This window comes from Plodia interpunctella, chromosome 19 (genome assembly GCF_027563975.2).
Source record: "Plodia interpunctella isolate USDA-ARS_2022_Savannah chromosome 19, ilPloInte3.2, whole genome shotgun sequence".
In the NCBI taxonomy this organism is placed as follows: domain Eukaryota; kingdom Metazoa; phylum Arthropoda; class Insecta; order Lepidoptera; family Pyralidae; genus Plodia; species Plodia interpunctella.
In genome coordinates, this window is record NC_071312.1 from 7,538,052 (window position 1) to 7,562,154 (window position 24,103).

General features: G+C 33.2%; 1 protein-coding gene across 2 annotated transcripts in view; it reads left to right on the forward strand.

Annotated features, from left to right (window-relative positions):
* The window catches only part of Tk (Tachykinin), a 58,068-nt gene that overhangs the window by 31,081 nt on the left and 2,884 nt on the right, over nt 1-24,103 (forward strand). The window contains exons 1-3 of one of the 2 annotated variants that reach the window (XM_053759748.2): nt 9,846-10,014; nt 21,696-22,186; nt 22,904-23,144. In XM_053759748.2, coding sequence (XP_053615723.1) covers nt 21,707-22,186; nt 22,904-23,144 — 721 coding nt within the window. In that variant the 5' untranslated portion in view covers nt 9,846-10,014; nt 21,696-21,706. Of the gene's footprint in view, nt 1-9,845; nt 10,015-21,695; nt 22,187-22,903; nt 23,145-24,103 lie in introns of those variants that run through there. The other variant, XM_053759751.1, reaches the window with a different exon arrangement.

Consider the following 24,103-nt stretch of genomic DNA (forward strand, 5'->3'; position numbering starts at 1 on the left):
AACGTTCCTATTGAATCATTCTATTAAAAAACCCGCATTACCATTATATGAACGGACAGACAGCGTGAAGTGACTTTGTTTTATATAATGTAATAATGGTGAAAATGTTATTGCTAAAAATTAATTTTCAGATTGTAACATTTACAATCAGAGCGGGGTGAGAAGCAGATGGCATATTCTATGTTTTTCTTACGCTTCCAGACCAAATTAATAAAATGCTTAAGTGCTTAGTTGGATTCGCGCGCAATTTGAAGACATTTCAAAGGCCCTTATATTAATAGAAACACAAGTGAAAAAATTACTGTGATAATGACTATGTTTTCAAAGATATGATAAAAATAAAATCACAAATTCAAACGATAGACGCTTCTGTCCATTCTCTAATTTCTTAAGCTTTAACTCCAAAACTATCTGATTCCGATTGAGGTTGAATTTTTCTATATAAAGCCGTTAAATAAACCCGAATATAAACACTAGTCTTTATATGAAATAGGCAGAACGCTTATTCAGATTTCGTGTTATAGATAACGGGCTTATCATTGAGCACCTATATTATATATTATATTCATCATATTATATGTTTATCTTGGATAGTGATAAAGTACGAAATTTTCAGACCTTCAAATGTCGATTTTTTTTGTTAATTTGATAAGTGGACTAGAACCTTTATTTGGGCAGTCAATAACTGATCTTTTAAATGGAATTTAGCTGGAAATAAAATGATAAAATCATATTTATATGAAATGATAAAATATTTTTATTTCTAAAAAATATCAAAGAATATATTTATCACTATAATATCAGTAATTTATATACAGTTTCAGTAAATTAATGCTAAGACCAACTACGAATTTAACTCAGTAATGACCAGTGCAAACTTGAGTGGTTAATGGTTACCCGGCAAATTAACGCTACTAACTGAACGAATTAAGCTGCAATCACAATTAGAATTTTAAAAGTTAAGATTTTAATTTAACAGATTTTTATTTTAAATGGTCTCTTATTAAGCACGAAAGGGTAAACATTAAAGTAAGCTTCAATCAAGTTACCATGCATGAACCTCTATTGCGCTGTAATAGAGGCGAGTTTGCAATGAATTTGGCTAGTTTGATGTGTTGTTGACTGTACATATTTAAATTATATTTAGCAGTTGCATAAGCAAATGAAAGGTGATGTACTTTAGACAGACAGATATACATATACAGTATATTTCTAGATACTTATTTTGCCTAAGACTATAAATAGTATTTGTAACAAGTAATTATCATAACAAAACTTATATTTAATATGCAGGAATACATCAGAAATGCTAAGTATCAATGTTAAAGTTTGTCAATATAACGCTTGCTTAAATTCAGTCGACTTCTTCATTCGTTCTCAAGCAAACATTTCTATTATACACGCATGAACACATTCTAATTATAAGTACACTAAAAAGTTAGTTTATCTATATATACATATAATAAAACAGTAAAAATATTTTGTATGTACATTTAAGTAGTATTTTTGACTGAAATGGATAGAGGGAACAAGAAACAATAATAGAAAGCATAAATAAAAATTTGCATTTTTTGTCTGTCTGTCTGTATGATCACACTTATCTCCGAAAGTACTGAACCTTTAAAAAATTATAAAATATTAAAACTTTCACCAATTGCTTTATTTGAACTCAGCAAAAATTTTAAGTTTGTTTCAAAATCAAAATCGGTTGTTTAAAAAAGTTATCGTTATCGTCATAATATAGTTATAAAAGTTATCGTCAATTCCCGAGGGCATTGAAGCGGGTAAACCCGCGGGTAAACAGTTACTATTAAGAGAACGTAAACTTCGTAAGTACCTAGAAATCTTCGGCATACATCGTTTGTAATGTGTGCATTTTCTTATTTTCTACCAATATTTTTGAAAAAATGTTTTACTCATATTTTGAATTCCCAAGAAAATATTATTTTCGGAAAACCACATAAAAGAAATATCCTCAGTCGTATCACTTAAAAACAAATTGTTTGTATTGCAATGTTATTAAGAAGTTTGAGGTTATGAATATCAATTGACGAATACATTACAAACACCTACGAAAATGTCGGAATAATTTTAAGTTATTGTTTTCGAAAACAAAACTTCGGAGCGTGTAAATTTGAACATGTAATCAAAAATACTTTTACATTATAATATTACAATCGTATTAACAAGATGTACAACTGATGTGAAAGGGACAAATGCATAAAATAAGTCGAATAGGTAGAAAATTTTTAATAAATAAAATTAACTAATTTTCTTCTGGTTTTGGAATAATGCACAAGTAATATATTACTACGGGAAACATACTAAAATATTGAATATTATAAAATTTTCGTAAATATGACTCGTGTGTTTCCGATATAAAAGAGTTTTAATGAAAACCAAATCTAATCATCCATTTTTGATTTTTACCGCCCGTTTAGCGTGGTTACCCCGCTGCGACCCAAGATGGCCGTTATAATTACAGCTTGCAACACAGGCCACTCGCTGTATTTTTAGTCCGCGCCGTCAATTATTATGACGTTTTAACTCTGAAAATGTTCATATTAATAATTGTGTCGTGTGATTTTTTTGTGTATACTGCCCTCGATAGTTGAGTATTTTTAACACTTATCATAAATTTGTTTTCAATAGATAACATGAAAATGAAAAAACTCCTTACAATCATACTTATTTAGTTATATAGGTATGTAAACTCTCAATGTGTCATGTTAATTTTATCTCGATTAAGTATGAACCAGGGACAACTGGCAAAAAAAGAGCTTTTTTTAATCACTTCCCGAAGGAAATGAATAAACTAATATAATGTTATTATTAGCAACTTATAAAAGTAAAAACAATAAAATTAGTTTCACGTATCGTATAAATTGTAATATAATATATGGTTAATACGACAGTTCTATGCTAATGTTAACCCGTATCTCCTTAGTACATATTCCATACGATATTGGGAAAATATGATATAATAAAGCCTATTATTTTGTAATTTCGAAATAATAACCTACATAATCCAATACAGCTAAAATACTACGCTTAAATTTAAATAATCCACAAATCCGAGCGATTTTATTGTAAACAAATGACATATTGAAACGTGGAAACCGACATTCCAAATTCAAATGCTTGTGGAAGTCACAAAATAGAGGCCTGCTTTATCGGAGCGGGACCGTGACATTGAAAAATGACATTCGAATTGAATTCAAAAATGGAATGTGCTGAAATATGGCCAGTGATAACATCTCATGTAGGTTGTGATGGATTCAGCAAATATAGGAGTTGATTTGGAATTTAGAAAAATGTATTGACAAGTATAAGCTGAGGCTACACTATGAACGCGCTCGAGTTCTTCGTTCTTTAACTATATATTAAATAGTTCATAGAATGAAGGTTACGGGTGGGATTTTTAATTTCAGTTTTCTTGCACAAATCATATTTTGTTTTATTTTTATTTTAGGAATTACCTAACATTATTTTTTACCGCTGTGCTCTGGCGTTATATTTTCGTGAGAAATTCTCAAATTAGATTTTAAAATAAGTACATTATTTGTTGTATAATCACAACTCATAAACGTCACAATATATTTTTGTTCATAGAAATATATAAGACTATTTATAACTAATAAACTTCTTTCCAAACCGGCTAAGAACTGAAACGGAGACGAGAGTTTATATGAAAAATAAACTTATATATAAAACTCTTCCTGCTGATTGACAGACAATGTAGTAAAGTGTGTAGGGTATGGTTCTTCCCTACACTCCTTGGGGAGTGTAGGGGAGAACCATAATATCATGTAAAAGATGATATCCCAAAATTCCCACGTATACTCGTGAAAACCAAACTTACACGCGCGTACGAAGTGGCTAGCACGTATTTAGTTAAATGTAAGCTGAAATCAACTTTCTTTACAACTCAGTAATGTGCATAGTTTTCTTCCCACCTAAGCGCTAGTTCGCAACAGTAAGTACCGGTAACTAAGTAACCGTTCAACTTCAAAACTACTGCAAATACACTTCTGGATAGCAGATTTGATTCTAATTGAACTTAATCGGTTAACTATTCGAGGCGAGTTGTTAAGAAGTTGAGGGATTAGCTTCCTGGTTACTGCGTTTTAGTCTTTTATTTCTCTAGCAATGTATATTCGGGTGGAATCTTGTAACTCAATTTTGAAGCGGATATCTTCAAATTGAACTGAAATTTTGCACACACATTTTTAATTTGGATGACAACACATTATTATGATTACTATGACCTGATGGTGCACCTAGTTCGGGTTCCCAACTAGGGAACTCCTCAACGGTTTACTGTACGGACGTCACGCATTGAATGCAATAAAATCTCTTTGATAATAATAAAAGCATGGGTCAAATAAATCACCTTTGTAAAAAAATACAATAATTCTTTCTTTCATTAACCTAGTGTGACAAAGAAAGAAATAAGGAAGCAATAAACCATTTATTGTTATTTACAAACTCAGCAATAAAGTGACGTCATCCTAAAAGGGTTAAAATTACGACTTAGTTAGAAAAGGCTCCCGTGGCTTACCTTTTTCTGAGCTGACACTTAACAACGCTAGTTAAAACTACAGTTAAAACCATGTTCAGCTGACAACTGTTTTACTGTCGCGTTAACTGTCTACTCACTTAGAGCGAACAGAGTAAATATTCATTTATAGAAATGTCACAGTAAATAAATGTATAGTTCTTGTTTTTGCATTTGTATTTAAAGTCCTCAATTTGAATTACATTTTTGAAGCGAATAAATTGAAAAAACACTGTTAAATCTTTTGTTTATCTATAAAAATTAAAGTATATAAATAAAATCAAATCTGTTAAATTAGAATAAAAATAGTTTAAATCTCCTCGCACTCCTGCGCCAGAAAACTATTCTCCGGGTTATGTGATTTATAATTTTATTAAAATATATAAATAAATTTAAAATTTAATAAAACTTTTGGCACTTAAGCTTTGTATAGTGGGTTTATTGAATGAAATGATTACAGTTTAAAAAAATTATGTTTACAATTTTTTGATGTGTCTCACTGCTGGGCAAAGGCCACTCCTTCCTTTTTCCATAAATCTCTGACGTGGGCTGTCTGTTATGTATAACAAATACAACGTGGCTTTTGAGTTTTGCAACTCTCGGCTCTGTCTAACCCATAAGGTATAAAGACGGTATACTATGTCAATATCTGCAATCTACATACATCTTTTATCTTCAGAATATCAAAGTGATTAATTACTTATTCACAAAAAGTTACAACCTTATCATTATTATAATAATTTGGCTCTTTCTATGATTATCAAATATAGTAAATTAAGATGAGGATAATATATATTTTAACTAAAATACGGTAAAGATATAATATTTTACATAAGTGTACGTGTTTTGCAAAATAATAATGTTTTATCTACATCTTTAACGCCCTCTGCTTTAAACTTTTAGTAACTCTAATGTGCAAGGTTAAGTTAAAGCACATAAATAAAAATGGCTTCTACTGGTAAGATGTCGACTTTATTTATTAATTATTGTACTTCATTTGTTTGCTTGTCACGAATTCTGATTGCCAAAGAAAGGAACAAGAATTGTAATAAAGATTATCCACTTTTACAATGAAGCAAAAACAATTTTCAATATTTTTTTACACTATATTTTTTTATTATTTAAGTGATTTTAAAAGGTAAAGTTTTTTTTTACAACTTTACTTGTGAATATTGCAAGTTTTAGATACTTACATTTAATTGAGTACCATTATACAGCTCCAATACCTATCTAGTATTTTCGAACACATATGCGAAGACTATCCCTAATATTTATACAAAAGCTAAAGTATCTTTAAACTGAAGTGTGTTTTGTCTCGTTCTGTCAATGCTAAATATTGTAAAAGTATGCTTAAACTTTTTTTATGAATAACAAGCTCTCCATTACGAAAACTTCGTAGCTCTTTGTTGCATTGGTTCGTAGCACTTCGTAGCGTACGTTCCACGAGGTGCTACGAAATTCTGGAGTTCATAAAAGTGGTAACACATACTTTAAGCTGTTTTAACACTGCCTGTGGTCACAAATACTTGTCAACGGTTCTGGGTGTGTTGTGACCGTCTCTGTGTTTGTGTCGATCGGACCCGAGATACAAGCTTAGTGCTTAGTATGGGCCGTTAGTCAATTTATTATTATTATAACAATATATTTTTTATTTTATTTTTTAAATATTATTTTGGAAGAAAATATCTGAGCTTCTAGCTGTGGGGACTACAATATTCCTTATTTTTGATAGCAACGAAGTTCAAATTTCCAGCAGTTGTCGACCGATAGTTGTCAATATCGATTACCCCACTCATTCCGAATGGATCGACCGTGGCTTTCTGCTATTTACATAGTCCAGGTAAATGTGCGTTATACGAAACATAGCTTTAAACTGGATATCTTTGAATCGATTGTTGAAACTCGATTTCTACAGTAAGTCAACTATCTAAATGCAAAGCTAACTGAAGCAGTTTTTTATAACATTAGCTTCATACATATATTAATTTAAAAAATGATCTATAAATTATTTAATTCTTTGAGTTAGCTATTCCCATATAAAGATCTCGATATCCCCAGTTAAAAATATATATGAGTATCCTGTTTTTTTATTTTTGTAAAATTAAAATAGTATTTCTTTGTCAGGAAGATTATAATTATTATTTATTCAGAAATTAAAATAAAGGAAGAAAAATCGAAAGGTTTTGGCAGACCACCAGACACTGGTGGCTAAGTAACATGGAAAAAGAAAAGTGACATGGAAAAAGAGATCCACAAAGACAGAACTCCATCTCCAGACAACCTGGAGTAGACCTCTGGTCTACAATGAGAACTGACTCCAAATGATATGGGAGAAAGAGTGGTAGAAGAAGACTTATTCAGAAACTTACCTCTCACATTTTTCATGACAAATTTCGTAAACATTTACACACAGATTATTAATTTTCAAACTAAAAACTACTAGCTATTCGGAACGACCAGTGCTAAGGAGAAACATATATTTTTATATTTGAATTATCATGTTTAGGAATTTGTGAATTTCGCTGATATTAAAATAAAATGGTTTTCCAGTAAAATGCGTATCTTTAGTGCAGAAACTAGTCGAATTTCAATGCAAGTGGGAAAGTGAAACAAATGGAGCCGAAGCCAATGCTTTCAGGTAGTTTAGCATACAGGAATTTGGAATTCACTTTCATAGTAAAAGAGTCTTTTGAACATTGATTGAAAGTAATTTTTTACACTTGCACAGTTGTATAATAATAATGTGTTCTAGAAAGATTGTGGAGATAAATAAAGATGTTACTAATTTTTTAATTTTTATTTTGAATGTCACTACGATACTATAAATTACGAGTGCACTAGAGTTGGTGCAATTATAGTGTCGTTGTGACATTGAAGTACTTTATTATATGACCGTACAGGTATTGAACATTATGTAAAATATATATAATTGGACCCCTTTATATCTTAACCTAAAGGAAGGAACCTAACCATATTTGCAGATAGGTTTAATAAGTAAAATAATTGATCCGACTAATATTAATGCGAATGTTTGTGAGGATGTATTTGTGTATGTTTGCTACTCTTCACGCAAAATCTGTTCGGCGGATTGTTGTAAAATTTGGTACACGGGTAGAATAACACATAGGGTGCAACTAGATTCTAAATTTTCTGTATCTTTTCAAACAATTTAGGTGTAAAAATAATTAATTTATAGAGTATATTTTCATAGTAGTCACCACGTTTTTTATTATCAGTTTTTGATTGTCAGATTATCAGTACCTGCTGACATAGGTCTGTGAGATCGTTAAAATAAAGTTTTTCTCGCCAAAAATCATTTAGCTCAACCAAAATAACCATTGTCGAATAAATAATTAAGCTGAAAATACTTTGAAACTGCGCCTTACCTGAGTGCTGAGTGAAAGAGACAGTAGGCACTATCACTGTGGAAAAAAGGGACGGAAAATATGCCTAATGAGCGACACTGTCACCCCTTATCAAAGGTTAAAAGCCATTGTGAAGATGTGTGGAAGTTTCTTTTGAAAGTAATTGAACCGTTGTTGTAAGCAATTTTAGTTTTTTCCTTTTCACCGTAAGCTTTACTCTAATAATAGTGATGTTGTAGTTTCATTGGGAGCTAGCAATATACAGGGTTATTGATATCTAATGCATATCTTCCAAAGACGCATAAGGTAAATGGAGACAACATCTTTTGTTCTACGACTTTTGTCTAAACGTAATAAATACAAAACATTTGCTTTTCTTAGGTATAAGTCGTTTCTATAAGATGTTACCGCTATATTCGATTCCGCTACATAACGATACTGTACTGTCTCGTGTTGCTCGGCTATTACTTAAGAGTTAAGACATGTAGAATCGCAAATTAGATTGCATTTTATTTTATATGAAAAAAAAATACGAATCACGAAAAGTCGTAGAATTGATGTACCCAAGTCTTTAGGAGGTTTTGCGTTTGATACCTGTAACCCTGTATATTGGGTCGTGAATGTTTATCTATGTTTATATATGTATATGTTATAAAATATAGTATCGTTGAATAAGTAACCCGTGACACAAGTTCCGATTTTACTTTGGGCTAACGCAATCGATTTGTGTGATTTGTGCACAATTTTTTTTATTTAATATATTTATATTCCATTTGCATTGATATAATCGCATGTTTTTGTAGTAAAAGTATATAAAGCAAAGGCAAGGCAATAATTTGAATTTGAGAAGTAAATTTAACTTCATTCTTTAATTTTCTTATTATTTTTTTTTTTTTTTGCTAATTAAAGATATAGAGGCTTTTGAAAATATCAGAAACTTAACAATCTACTTACTTACAATCTAACAAGTTCTTTTATGACATTTTAGACTTAAAAAATATAAGTTGTTTAAAAAAAAATATATATTTTTAGTTGAAAATGTTTTGTTAGTAAAACACGTAAAACAATTATATTTTAACTAACTGTAGAATATATTTTTGTCTATGTGTAATCCTGCAATTTATGTTTTGCGCCATAAAGAGCCAACAAAACACCGCTCTCTAAAATATTAATTTATCCCTCGTTCGTTTCCAATCACGTTATGTACGTTAATTACGATATCTTCTTACTGGTGGGCGAAAGCAAGGTCGTCATTTTAATAAAGGTTTATCATGTTTTGGTTACTACCGGTTTTTGTATGGCTAGCTGGGACCGTACTATATTAAACTAACTTTTTGTATTTGTTAAAACACTAGCGCCATCTAGTAACTTTAGCATGCACAGACTACAAGGAGAGGATAAATATCGACAATCTAAGTAACACTTTATAGATAAACCAACGGATGTGTCACTACATTTGGTTAATTATTTCGTTCCTAGATGGCGCCAGCTATTCTTAAGTTTTAAATATAAGCTAATTCATTCTCTTCAGTTTGTATCGCAATATAGTAAACCAAAAATAATTCCTGATTGATTTTTTCTTGATTTTTTATTTCGCCATCTACCTAAATCCTGCTGGTTATTAACTAACAGTATTGTTTTTTCGGTTTTAAACAACAGTTAATTTTCCTCCTGTCTTTAATCGAAGCTTTTCCTCGGTTCCTTTCCTCGCTATAGAGCGATCGATTCCATTATACGCTTTCCTGATTTTTCTCCACTTTACCACGGTTTCAGCATACTAGTTGTGAGAACAATGGTATCATGCTATCTTGTCCGCTGTTGTCTGCTATCCTGATACTACAATTACATCTCAGAACTCAATAAAGCGATAGTTTAATCCAATAAGTGACGAGCTGTGAATGTGTCGACTTCATTTTATTAGCATATAGTGTTGTATAAGATGCACGAATATTTTTGAGATTGTTCCATTTATCGCCTGGTTCACAACTTAAACATTATGGGCGATGAATTCGCCGAATATATCTGGCGATTTCTCGAAGGAGACGCCAATAAGTTTCTATAATTTAATTGGAGAGTCTCTGCTATAATTGTGTAAGTTTATATATTTTATGGTGAATAATATTTTAGTTTTTTTTTTCGATTTAATAATGTGTAACTCCAAGCTTTCACAGTTGCAATACATTATTTTTATGACACTTCTGTATCTTTATGGTGCAATATTAGAGTTTATTATTATTATGTAAATATTTATCCGACATAAAACAGACCCAATGAAATAAAAAAAAATCTTCATTTATTTTTTTCGTGTCGCATTTCAACACCAATATTGCATTCAAATTTAAATTATGCGCATGCAAAATTTCAAATTGGCAAACTGCAGCAGCTAAAATAAAATTTGTTAGTTCGTTTTGATAACAGACAGACATTCGGGGTATGTGAAAATTACTGGAAATCTCATACAAACATAAAATAACAAGTGTATATATCCACATTAGTGTTGTTGCGATTGCTATGGTATATCGATAGTATCGGGAAATTGTCGTGGCCTTAATAATCAACTATACTATATATCTGATTGTTATGTTATATCGAAATTAGGTCCTTTCGATGCTATTAATCGTATATCGATACCAATCCGGGTACATGTACGTACTATTATTGTAGAAACATTTTATACCAACTAATTTATAACTATACATGTAAAAATGGAATAAATTAAATAAATAGACCAATGCAATATATAATTATAATTGCTAGACCAATTATAATTATATATTGCGTTTATATTATGTATATTATCAGTAATTATTCCTAAGTGTGGATACTTCATTATTAATTTATTCAAATTTTTATCAATTTGTTGAAAACTTATTGATTGATTAATTATAAGTAATATATAATTATTTTGTTAAATCGATATAATCGCTTTTCAACTATTTCTATGGGATCGCTTGTTATCGATAATATCACAAAATGTCGATAATTTTTCAAAGGCAACTATCGATAGCAAACTATCGATACTACAACAACACTGATCCGTATCGATGGTAGTGCGTACAACAGCAACCTAGCCACTAATTAATTTGTTTATCCAAAATCACTCGGACCCTATTACACAGGTAATTGGTTCTCTGACAATCAAAATTTAAGCCTAAATATAGGCAAAATATGCTTTTAACCTATTTTAATGTAATTCAAGTAGTTGAACCACTAGATTATAGTAGAAACATGTCGGTCGTTGGTTTCTATTGTGTTATTGAAGGAACTATCCTGACGTAAAAGTATCAGATGTTCTTACTGAGAACAAAAGTTGACCGTTGATAAACTGTTGACTAAGGTGGTCAAACCCCAGACAGGCGAACAACTTTTCTTCAGAAATAGAACAATCACTGAAAATATTATCTATACCTATATCTTGCTGAGATCGAAGTTATTCTCGTGAGTTCGATGAACGTGTGCTTTAAATTAAATGAATCGAGCAAATTGTTAAAACCATTGTCTTCAGATTATGAAACTATAATGTCTACATTAAAATCACTACATAAAATTATGTGTTTATTGATGAAGTAACTCGCCTGTGGGCTTCCTCTAAAACATCTAAAAGTGTTTCGTGACAGGCTGCAGGATGTCGACAAGCTTCCTAATATATTTTCATCTGTAATAGCTAACTTAACCACCTTTAAATAAATGTTCTGTAACACAAAAAATATCTACCTCTCTATGTCAAAAACAAATCATTATAATTTGCTGGTGAAACCCTGTATATTAATGAACAAGGTTTTTAAAATAATTATTATCTAGTTTAAAACTAAATTATTAATAATCTCATATATTTAATACATTTGGTCTGACATCAATAAATGTGATATAACGGGTCTATAAATATTGTATGCTAGAAGTTTAGTAATAGTCGACTTATGTCTAGTGGGCGCGTACACAATACTATTGTTGTAAAAACAGTTATTAATATATTTATTAAAATCTAAGATAACAGCGTGAAAACACGCGTCTACACGAGCGATAAATTCCATGAAATTGTGCTTAGTACGTCTGTATATAATATTTGTTAAATTTATAACACATATTTGGGGTGCACGGATTTTCATAATAACAATTTTGAAATTTAAAATAATTTTGCTATGTTGTAAAATACCAATCGCTTTATAAATATTTTACTATCCTAATACGATTTCGAAAATCTTGAAAATATGTAAAATGAAATCGCTTGCGTAAATTCCGATAGCCCGGAGTTATGAAGTCTTCATAGAATTTTATTCCGATTCATATTAGTTGATTTGCAAACCAAGTGTGCAATAGGTAACCGGTCATTTTGCTTTCATGGCACTTTAAAGTATCTACCTATTATTTAATAATCAATGAAACAATCACAAAGTATTTCTTTAAATTTACTATTAGGTACATACAGATATCGTCGCCCATTCGACCTGGGCCCTGGGACATATTGTCATATCATTCGTCCGCTCGTCACAGTTTTGCCTTCTCACTCTGGCCATATTATCTTCACTATTTTATCTCAATACCGCAAATAAACTCGCCATAAACGTGGCCTTCCAGTTTTACCACTCTTGGCTCTGTCTACACCGTAATGGGTAACGAGATGATGCTAAATCTATGATAGGAAAACAAAAAATCTCTTCAGATTAAAGGGCGAGTTTCACCAGTCAACTTTGACGTTTACCAACGCGGTGCTGACGTTTAGACAAACTGGCGTAGTCTGCGCTGGTTAAAGTTAACGCTAACGTAAAAATTTACTGGTGCAACTCACTCTTCGTGGAGTTGTCACCAGTCAACTTTCGTTGACTTTGACCTGAACGCCGCCACTATTTAGACTTTGCTATTTTCTGCGCAAATTAAAGTTAACGTCAAAGTTGACTGGTGCAAACCACTCGAGTTTCACCGCCAGCTTTCCCAGACCACTGTGTTCTACAACGCTGACGTAACCGATTATTGGTCGCAATATTGGTCGCTTTGTAGCTGCTGAAAGGTTAACATTTTCAGCATTTAACACAACTCCTAAACCGATATATTACTTACTAATTATGTTCCTGGGCGTCACATAAAAAAATCAGAATGATTCTGTGGCAAATCAGGTTATCCAGTTCATAATTCTACCTATCAAAATCGGTCTAATACATTTTGCATGAATAATTAACACTTTTACACACAAATACTTAGATAGGTGGGTATATGTAAATGATCGAGCGACCCTGGGTGAGCTACTTCACTCAATTCTTAAACAACCTAATTTAGAATAATTATTAAATAGCAGTTAATTTCCTAAATTAAGGAATGAAGGTGTAAAATATATAAGTATATTTTAGTTTTTAAAGTTTTTTTTAAATTTTACAAACTTAAAGTAATATAATAGGTCGGATGAGCTTGGAGCATTTGACAGACATTGGATGGAGAAGACCAAAGAAAGGGACAAGTGGAAAGAGAGAGGGGAGGCTTTTGCCCAGCAGTGGGACATGTTAAAAAAAACTACTATTTAAAAAAAAGTGTAATGTGCTACTAACCCGACTATTTTGTAGTGTAAAAATTAAAGATTTTTTTAAATATCCTGCCCCTATTAAGCAGGAATCGAATACGTTTCAACTAGATTTTAGAAGTGTCGATATTAACTTTAAACTTCGCTTGTAAGTACTAAAAAAATGGTATTTTACCACTTCGTATATACAAACAGATATTTATTTCTATAGAATATAGTTATATTCTGATTTTTGTTATACACAACATGAGGGAAAGAAAATGATTTTAAAAAGGGATCCGTTAATTTACAACAAAATTCCAAATAAATATAAAAGCTTAAACTTAAGTCTATTTAAAAGGGACCTCAAGTCTTTATTAACTGATAAATGTTCTTATACTTAAAATGATTTCTTTAAATGCATCTTTTTTTTGTTATTTGTAGCGGATAGCATACTCCTCTTTATTTATTTATATTTGCATACCTATATTCGGTAAAACATGTAGGTTTAATTCATTTTAACATCAATTACTATATTTGTACTCATGTTTTTGGCAAATAAATATTTTCAATCTTTCTATCTTTTTGAGCTAAGTAACCCTGAAACCTACCACCGGCTTTTCGCCACGTTTCCGACCCGCTGCAATGTTATTTGCAACAACTCGAGTGCAGCAGATTGCATTCGTAGAGGTGTCGCCCCCAATCACTGGGCACTCCATAGAGTCTCGTATCCTCTTTGGTTCCGCACTCTGCGGTGTGTGGGTGGTAAATAGAACTAGTCAACCTGTTTATCTATTGTAAGTTGGCTATATGTCCGTACATTATATTAAAAGCAGTAAATATGGGAGGTTTTTAATGGGACTAATAGTAGCAAAAACATTTTTTTAAATTCTTGTCTATCTTTCTGTCTGTCTGGCTGTATATTTGTTCCCGCATTACGCAAAAATGACTAGACAGAATTAGATGCGGTTTTCACAGTTGTAAAGCGGATGGTCTGACTTGAAATCTGGTATAGGTTTCATTGCGATACGTTGCTTAGTTATGAGCCGATAATTAGTTATGAGCGGAATAAGCGTGAGCGAAGACGCGGTCAGAAGCTGGTATGCAATATAATGACAGATTTTACTTTGTCTTTTTAGGAGTATTTTTTAGGAGAGTGGATCCTGGGCTCCGACGCACATTGGCTGAAACAGAAGCAACCGAGAAATCTAACTTGCAAGATTTGATTACGGACAAGAGAAACTAAATAAGAGCTTGTAATAAGGACCCACCGTGACAATATACAACTTTTCCCTAATTGATAATGTCATGTATAATAAGTGGAATAACTAAATAATAGTGTTAAGAGACCACTGGTGTAGGATTATCCCACCTCCTACGTGCTGTGGATACCTAGTAGATATTCGTGCCACGGAGTATTATTAATGAGAAGCGACGGGTGACCTCCCCTTAATGCAATAATAACAATACGCTCGTTTACAATGGAAAACAAGCCCTTTTTATGGTCTAGAGCGCAAAATGCACAATTTATTTTTAGATCAATTTATTTTGGATCAATGAAATTAAAATTGTCAGTTTACTTCACCGCGATAGATTGTTAACCCCGAATGGAATCAGAGTAATGTTTATAGTTTACGTTGTCTGTGTATCTGTATTGTCGTCCGTGGCATCGTAGTAGCTAAATAACTGAGTAATTTTGATTTAAAATATGTCGAAATGTACTTAGCAAAACTGTAACTTACAATGAAACTTTATCTAAATGAATCATGTCTGAGATGATAATACTAAACTTATCTCAATGTTATAAATGCGAAAGTAAGTTAGTTTGTTATCTCTTCACGCTCTATCTACTCAACCATTCTTCTTGAAATTTTGTATATACATGTAGTTTGGAGAAGGACACAGGGACATATGTTAAGGACCTTTCACCCGGGAAACTTAACGCAGGCGAAAAGTTATTAGAAAATGTATTTGATGTATAAGAAAAACTGTGTAAAACCAATATGAGTTGAGCCAATTTAATGCTAATGTGAAATTTGTTTTTTTATCTGTCTGACGCCACCGCTAAAAATTATATTTAAGTAATCTAATGAATCTCACATCTCCATACAGAGCCTGCCTTGAATATATATGTTTATGGATCACAGTATAAATTTAAAAAAGTATCAGTACGACAGCACGTCCAAATGGCAAACATTTGTAATACAAACACAAATAGAGTGCCAATCATTTCGGACTTAAACCAGGAATTGCCTACGAATCTGAAACTATTTGTTTTTACAATCGCTCCCTAGGGAGCGACACCAGTTTTACTGTAAATAAGTTTTTGTTACAATTTGAATGTACATATTGATTGCTGCATCAGCATTTAGCTGTGGTGGTCCAGTTGTTAAGTCCGCCTGTGATCGACAGGTCCCAAGGTCAAATCCTACTCTGACTCATGTATAGGTACTAATTTTCATAGACCACCACTTGCTTCCGGTGGAGGAAAACATCGTGAGGAAACCTGCAAACTGGTTGATAGTTTAAATTCACTAGTGTGTATGCGATTACTTGCCACTAGACGCGGTAAGTAGTCGTAGAAATCATGACAGATGCCTTTAGGCGACTTGAATAAAACAGTGTTAGCAACTAAACACACTCGAAAAGAAGAAGAACTGCGCCAGGCTTGTGATTCCCGCCCTTTAAGTAGTCCTTTTCTATATAAATATCTTGCCGCGGTTCTCGTACTTACAAGCTAACTATAAAAGAAACCTAGGTAATAAAAAGTGAGGTGTATGCATTGAGCTTTCCATTTTAAATACAACAAAAGTATTTTTACTCATATTGCTAAATTCATATCGGCTAAGGAGGCTCTCCAAGAATTTTAATATCAATTTTATCTTGCATACGGCAATTTCTCGGCAGTAAAATATCAACACAGAAATTAAGGGCGTAGGTACAACCTTTATTGTGTTGTCTAGAAATTGTCAATTTCATTGTGTATGTAGGTGTGTTACTAGATCTAAAATTATTAGAATTGAAAGTATTTACGCGACTATCTAACCTCTAACTCTGGGTTCAATTGTCGTATAAGTATATCATTTTGGCCAAATTGAGTCATATACATCGTTCACAGAATTTCTATCTTCATTATATTTGGATGTAAAAGCAAAAAATGAAAATAAATATATACAAGGGCAAATCACACAGATTGAGTTAGCCCCAAAGCAAGTTCGAGACTTGTGTTATGGGATACTAACTCAACGATACTATATTCTATAACAGATATAACCCATGTCAATCTGAAAAGATCATTTTCCATGTTGACCCGACCGGGGATTGAACCGGGGAACTCCAGTGTAGCAGTCCGGCGTGATGACAATTAGGCCACGGAAATCGTCAAATGTTTGGCTTTTACATATAACATTTAGCATAATTATTACTTTTAAATCTTGTAAAAACAGTTTTCAATTAATATAATAGTCTTATGTGTTATGTGTGTGGACGCAATGACGTGAAAAGTGTTTGACGTTTCACGGTAGCCCCTCAAGAACGGGTAGATCAGGGTCGGAGATGATAATTTTGTTAACTTCTGAATGAAATGACATGAGGAAAAACCACCATCCATTAATATGCGGTCTGCACCGCTATCGATACCGATAGTGCGACATTTGATTTTACAACGTTAATAGCCGAACAGTCAATCACACAATCTAATCTAGGTAGTGTCATGTGTGATAAATGTTATCTGAAAGAGATTATCGACTTCGGCTTTGTTGGGCCTCATATTTTAGGATTATAACCGACGTCACTACACATGTGGCTGAAATGCAACAGAAGTCAAAGTTATTGGCTCCACGATAGAACTTGACCTAAACTCAAATATCTATATTGCAGTTTGTGTCGTACAGTTCAACAGTTTACAGGCATGTAGTATTGGCATAAAATTTCACTTGTAACACATACTATGTTCTACATATGCACCCATATGTTAGTACATAAAAATTAAACTTTTTGAACAATGTATTGTATAGGCAACATTTTGTCTTAATTGCACACAATATATGTAATTATTTTTGGAATACATACGTATTTACTATTTATTCGTATGGTCTCGGTTAAAGTATTCATCAAAGTTGTAAAACACATGATCTAATATGGATGGCGATGATGATGGATGTGACCATAGATCAACAAAAATAAAACGGTACTTAATGAACTTGACTGATTGGAGCCATTCAGTCCTGCTCCGGTGCGACGACGCAATTCGTGTAGCTCCCTGACGTGTACATGGAAACTTCATACTATGTACAATTAGTAGGTAGGTACTTCGTAGCACCTACTAATTATATGCTTCGTACAATTTCTATGTTTTTCTACGATGCCTGTTGACGGACGTCAAAACGACGGAGCGCAACTGAGCAATGAGGCATGGCCCTAAGCTGATCGGATTTTAAGTGCTGCTTTTTTTATCTATGTAACGGACTAATATGGAGAATTAACAACAGTTTATTTTGGAAGCTCATATATTCCAATCATGTCGTATTATAATTAGTATAATATGTTATTATAGAAAGTAATATTTATTTAGAAGTTTAGTGAGTTGAGGTTAGTAAAGACTGTTATATCGAGTTTGTAGAGAAATAGATCGATTGATTAATCTATTTTCTATTCATATTTTAAATGTGAACGTTGCTTCATGTTTGTCACTTGATTGTGCAAAATGTACTGGACGGATTTCGATGAAATTTAGTACACGGGAAGAATATACAGAATGTTTCTATAGGCGCCACACAATCGCCGAACACGAATAGATGCCGACGCGTATGCGTGAACATAGCGTAGTTTAGTATGAGTGCTTTTATTTACCGCAATTACAAAATCAGCAATGTATACCGATTCCGTTAATTTTGGCGAACTGTTCGCGTTTAGTGTGGAGCCGGCATTATCCAAATACTTTAATTTGTTTGGTGATACAGGTACATTACTTTTATGGCTGCCAGCACTTTAGTTATCGAATGCACGATATATAATATTGGTTCAAGATAACAGTGAATACATTACTTTAGCCATCAAATTGGATAAGCTTTTCGGATGTTTTATATCTGTGAATAGATTTAGGGTGTGATTCCATATGCTAACTAGATAACTGGTTTAATTATTGACAAGAAACATTAAAATCCTTTGTCTACTATTAGATAAAAATCATTGTGAAATGATCTCAGTATGTGAATACTGATAATTCGTCCGCAACTAGGAAATCCTTACTTATTATAAAACAAGGTCCTCTGCCGCATCTGTCTGTCTGTTCGCGATAAACACAAAAACGATTTTCATCAATATACAGTGTCATTCTTGAGAAAGGTTTAGATGTATAATAATATTATTGTTTTATATTGTATTGTATTAACGTAAATGTCAATTAAGGGCAGGTTTTTGCCCTTATAACATATTATCTTAAACTATATAATTTATCAAAAATCGACCCCCAAATGATTATAATGGGGGGTGAAAGTTACTACAAGAATCATGTCTTCACTTTCGCAGAGAAATTCACGCGGGCGTAGCCGCGGGCAAAATCTAAAAATATAAGTCGATAGGGCACAACGAATAAAACACTCCGTAGAATTTTAACTAAAACTGTTTAGCTAGTCGTAAAGGGAAGCATAATTATGTAAAAGGTGATTCGCGAGCTCGAAAGCTCAAATTGCGAATATCATGCGAAGTTTTGAACTAAGAGAATCTTTGAATTTTAGTACGGATGCAGTTTCTGAATTATATAGAAAGTAAAGAGAGAAATTCGGTCTGGAAAAACGGCTGGAAATAAATTCTATACATTTTTTTTATGAAATGAATCTCAAAGCTATGCCTTTTATCCTACATTTTTCACGTCGGCGAAGGAAAGAAGTATATTTATTGTTTTGATGGAAATTACGAATTAAGTATACAAATTTCCGATATCTGTTTATTTAAAAGTTTAAGTACACAGTGCAGCGAGAAAAATATCGGATAGTAAATGGGAAAGTGACCAAATGTTGATTATAAAAATAATATTGATATCGAGAAGCTGACAATTCGAATAAATCTCCAAAAACAACTCTCAAAGTCGGACGGAACGATTTTGATAACACTACGTGGGTGTATTCTGGGGTGTTTTAGAAAGAGATTAAAAGAGGACTTTAGCACGTCCGGAACTTAGTTATTTAAGGTGACAAATGGACCGATAATACTGTAATGGTTTCCAGTTACATACTTTAAAATTACTAAGAACTATGTAGTATTATTGAAACGGGCAGTCCCGTGTTATAGTTTTAATCAAATTAAGGGTTAGTTGCACCAGTCAACTTTAACTATAACCTGCGCATTTAAAAGCAAAGCACGACATTTTGTCTAAATGTCAGCGGTGCGCAGATTAAAGTCAACGTTAAAGTTAACTGGAGCACCAACTCTAAGTATATACGAGTATTGCTCATTACTCCATTCCGCGGCTCACACGTAAAAAGTACCTTCCGTGTTTTTCATACAATATTTTACCCCCTATTTCAGTCCCTTAGGGAGGTTCCCTTAAAATGTAACCTATGTTTGACAATGATTTTTCAACTGTAGTCATAGCAGATTTTATCTAATTCGCTTCTGTGGTATCCGCTAATGCGTAACAGACAAATTTTCGCAAAATATTATTATAAAAAGTTATCAAGAGAAAAAAACTAAATCAATCACGGTGAAGCTGCTTCGTCGTTCCTTCTATACATTATTGGATCAGATCCATACCTGAATATTATTACATGATTCGATACATTCGTGCATTTGTTATGAATCAGAAAATGCCAAATAGATCAATGAGTATTTTTTATGCAAACGCGAAAAAAATATATATTGGCATTGTGAAAAACACAAAATTGAAATGTAATAAATTATACCATTCCAAATCTTAAATACTTATATATAATGTGTCCAAAGACCGACATAATATTTACTAGCTTTTGCCCGCGGACAATTATTTTTAGGGGATGAAAAGTAGGTACCCTATGTTCTTCTCCATACAACAAACTACATGTATGCAATTTCAAGAAGCATTCGTCCTGTAAATAGAGCGTGAAGGGGTAACAAACAAACATACTTTCACTTTTGTAATATTAAGTTATGATAACACCCATAAAGGTCGCAATAACAGATCTATGGCAACAAGCCGTCGCAAAGCTAATAAAAATGAATCCGCTACGCTTTCCTCATGTTCGCAGGTCGTGCTGATCGCAAATTATTATATTTACCCACTTTGTTGTTCCCCTCGGATATTCCCGAAACGATAAATGGGAAGCTTTCCGAACTCTTCGTGCATTTTTAGGTCAGTTCTCACGTGTGTCCCATTAGGACTTCGTGAGATATCGCTAAACAGCCAGTAGGGTAATGTTGAGCAAATGTAACGTTGTCTATTATACAAATACCATGAAAAATAAAGTGATGTTTTTTCTTGATATATATCAAATATATATTACCCTTTACCTTTACTTTATGTCTCCGGGGACCCAAGGGCTGGGGACTATTTTGGCCAACGTTTGAGTTTGGCCATACAAAGAGGAAATGTCGCCAGCCTTCTGGGAACTTTACCGCACCACGACGGCGATTTAGTGTCAATTTTTTATTTAAATTAATTTAATATTTTAGTTTTAATTTTTAATTTTAACAAATAGCCTAAGTGTGTATGTGTAGTTAATTTTATATTGGATATTAGCATAATATATTAGGTTAATATCTTATTATATTAAGAGTGTCACAAAATAATAATAATAATCTTTTTATAATCATTAATATCACAAATCTATATTTGCTACTACGAAAGAGAGAAAAAACCTTTCACTTGGTCACTTTTTTATTTTATGAAAAAGAAGCTAAGTCCAAATGAAGCTGTTTATTCATAATCACTTTTTTAATAAAATAGGTACTAGTTATATTTACAAAAGTCTGCAAAACCGAACTGGGATTGGGCGGGCCATGTAAGCCGCATGGAACCGGAAATATGGGTCAAAAGAGTGACTACTTGCAGGTTTCCACACGATATTTTCCTTCGCCGGTAGCAAGTGGTGCTCGATGAAAATTGCTATACATGAGTGAGATTGGTACACAAACCCATGTGGCGCAAGTAGGATTCGAATCTGGGACCTTTCGATCCACAGGTGCGCGTCTAAACCATTACACCACCAGCGTTCCAGGACAGATTTAGAAAATTGTTATTATCCATTTATTACGATAAATGGAAAATCATTTTCAATTAATTTTATATTATCAATTCTATTTGTCACAGATCACATCGCCATGGGAACTTGCCGCACTTGTATGCTGTTCATCACGCTCCACCTCGTGTACATGGTCTCCGGCCAAGAAGTCGTCAAAAGAGTACCCCAGGGCTTCATGGGAATGCGAGGAAAAAAATACGATTCTGACTCCTTAGAACAATTCTACAAGAGAAAACCTCAATTCTTTGTGGGAGTCAAAGGCAAGAAAAACGTGTTTAATGTGGACAATGACGTCTACAAGAGAGCGCCTATGGGCTTCGTCGGCATGAGGGGAAAGAAGGAATATATACCTGACCTCTTCTATCCCGATAGTTACGAGTACGTGCCGAAAAGAGACGGCTCTCTGATTGGTCAGATCGACTACAGTTCTAATGAGGAGAATAGGAAAAATGAAGGGTTGCCAGTTTTGAATGAGATTCTAACGGATTACTTGCAAAAGTTGGAAAATCCTTCGGCTACTGATGTGGATGAAGATGGCAATGAGCTAATAACCAATGAGGTATCTACGTTTTCTTTTTTTTACTTGTAAATGATGTGTCCCGCTGCTGGGTAACTGATGTGTCCCACTGCTGGGTAAAGGCCGTACTTTTCCGGCTGGTTCTCCGAGAGTTTCGACAGCTCCGGCCGCGCCGTTATTATGATCCGTCAATTTTCTTGAGGAAGGAATCACTTCCAAAATCAATCATTCATAAAATTGACATTGACCACAGTACAGATTATAATTTTAAAGTCAGATATTAAAACTGATTCTTGTCTTTGTTAAAATTAGAAAAATTGCAAGGCGCGCGGCCGCAGCGGTTGGATCGCTCGGAGAACCACCCTTCCTCGGGTTTCTGTCTACTTTTTATTTATAAATAAAATAAAATAAAATAATTTATATGTTAGATATTTAACACTTCGCTATTAATTACTTGTCTGGACAAACATAGAGTGTTTTATTATATCGAGCTGCTAATTATTATGTTTATACATTATATGTATGTATATTCCGGGCAATAAAGGAGATATTTCAGACGTACAAATCTACTACTATTACCTATAGCTACCTATTACCACTGTTACCTATAACTTACACACTTGTCCATGTTATATGGTTTTGCAAATCAATACTTTGAAAATATCTGAACTTTACTTACTCCTCTGGTTTTGTGACTTCAATGTGGATCTTGGCCTCGGAAATGAGAATCATAAATTAAAAACGTTAAAATGTATTCAGGTGGACAAAAGGGCGGCTAATATGCGTCAATTCTATGGAGTCCGGGGAAAGAAATCAATTCAGAACAAACGGCCGTATGACTTGACCTTCCGGGGCAAATTCATAGGCGTCCGGGGCAAGAAGGACCTGAAAAACAGCGGGGCGCAGGAGGCCCGGTTTTTGCTGGGGCCAAGCGGGCCGTGGCCGAAAAGGAAGGCCCAAATGGGATTCTTCGGGATGCGCGGCAAGAAATGGGCTGATGGTAAGCGCTTAAAATTTTGAATTAATCTGAAATGTATATAATACTAGCTTTTGCTCGCGGTTTCGCCCGCGTGAATTTATCTGCGAAAGCGGAACAGACAATTTTCATACAAACTTTCACCCCCTTTATAGTCATTAGGGGGTTGATTTTTGGGAAAAAAGGAGCCTATTTTTGAATGTGGTTCTTTATCTACAAATTTATTCAAAATGTAATCTTCTATATTCTGTTATATCTTCTACAGATATACAAAACTGTATGTGGGCTACATGCCTGTACATAGGAGTAAAGAAAAATAATTAAGGATAAGAAAAATAATTAACTTTATAAAACCAATAGAAACCGAAACATTTCGTGCAAAAGCTAGTAAATAATAAATCTGATGTATTATCTAAAGGGAAGTGTGGGAACGAAGATAACTGATCATGAACTAACTACAGAGTTACATACAAGTTTGACGCAAGTCAACTCTGTACAAGATGTGTACGGCTTCTTGTTATCCAACAAGATTATTCCAGTTTGGGTGTACCTCGTGCATAGTAATGATTGTTGCAAAGTTGCATTGTCCTTATGGATGTAACACCTACAACGTTATTGCCATAGAGTTACAAACACAGAATTCTCGCATCTTTGGGACTTACGGGGACACGACAGAGCCAGGAGGATTTGAAATTGAAACGTTGTGGACAAAAGTACAAGTTGGTAGAAAATTAAAAAAATATCTGGCTGGTTCATTTTCTTAAACAGCTATATCCCTTCCATCGTGAAACATATCTATAATATTCTTAATCAAACTTGTTCTCTTAGTCGGAGTCATTCAGATGACTTAAGCGGAAAAAGCCAGGAAAACGATCGGTCGTTTTCCTGGTTTCTTCCGCTTAACTACTTTATCGTTTCTCTAATTCTAACCTATAAATACAATTTTATTTCTAAAAATAAACGGAAATAGCAGTGCTTGTTCA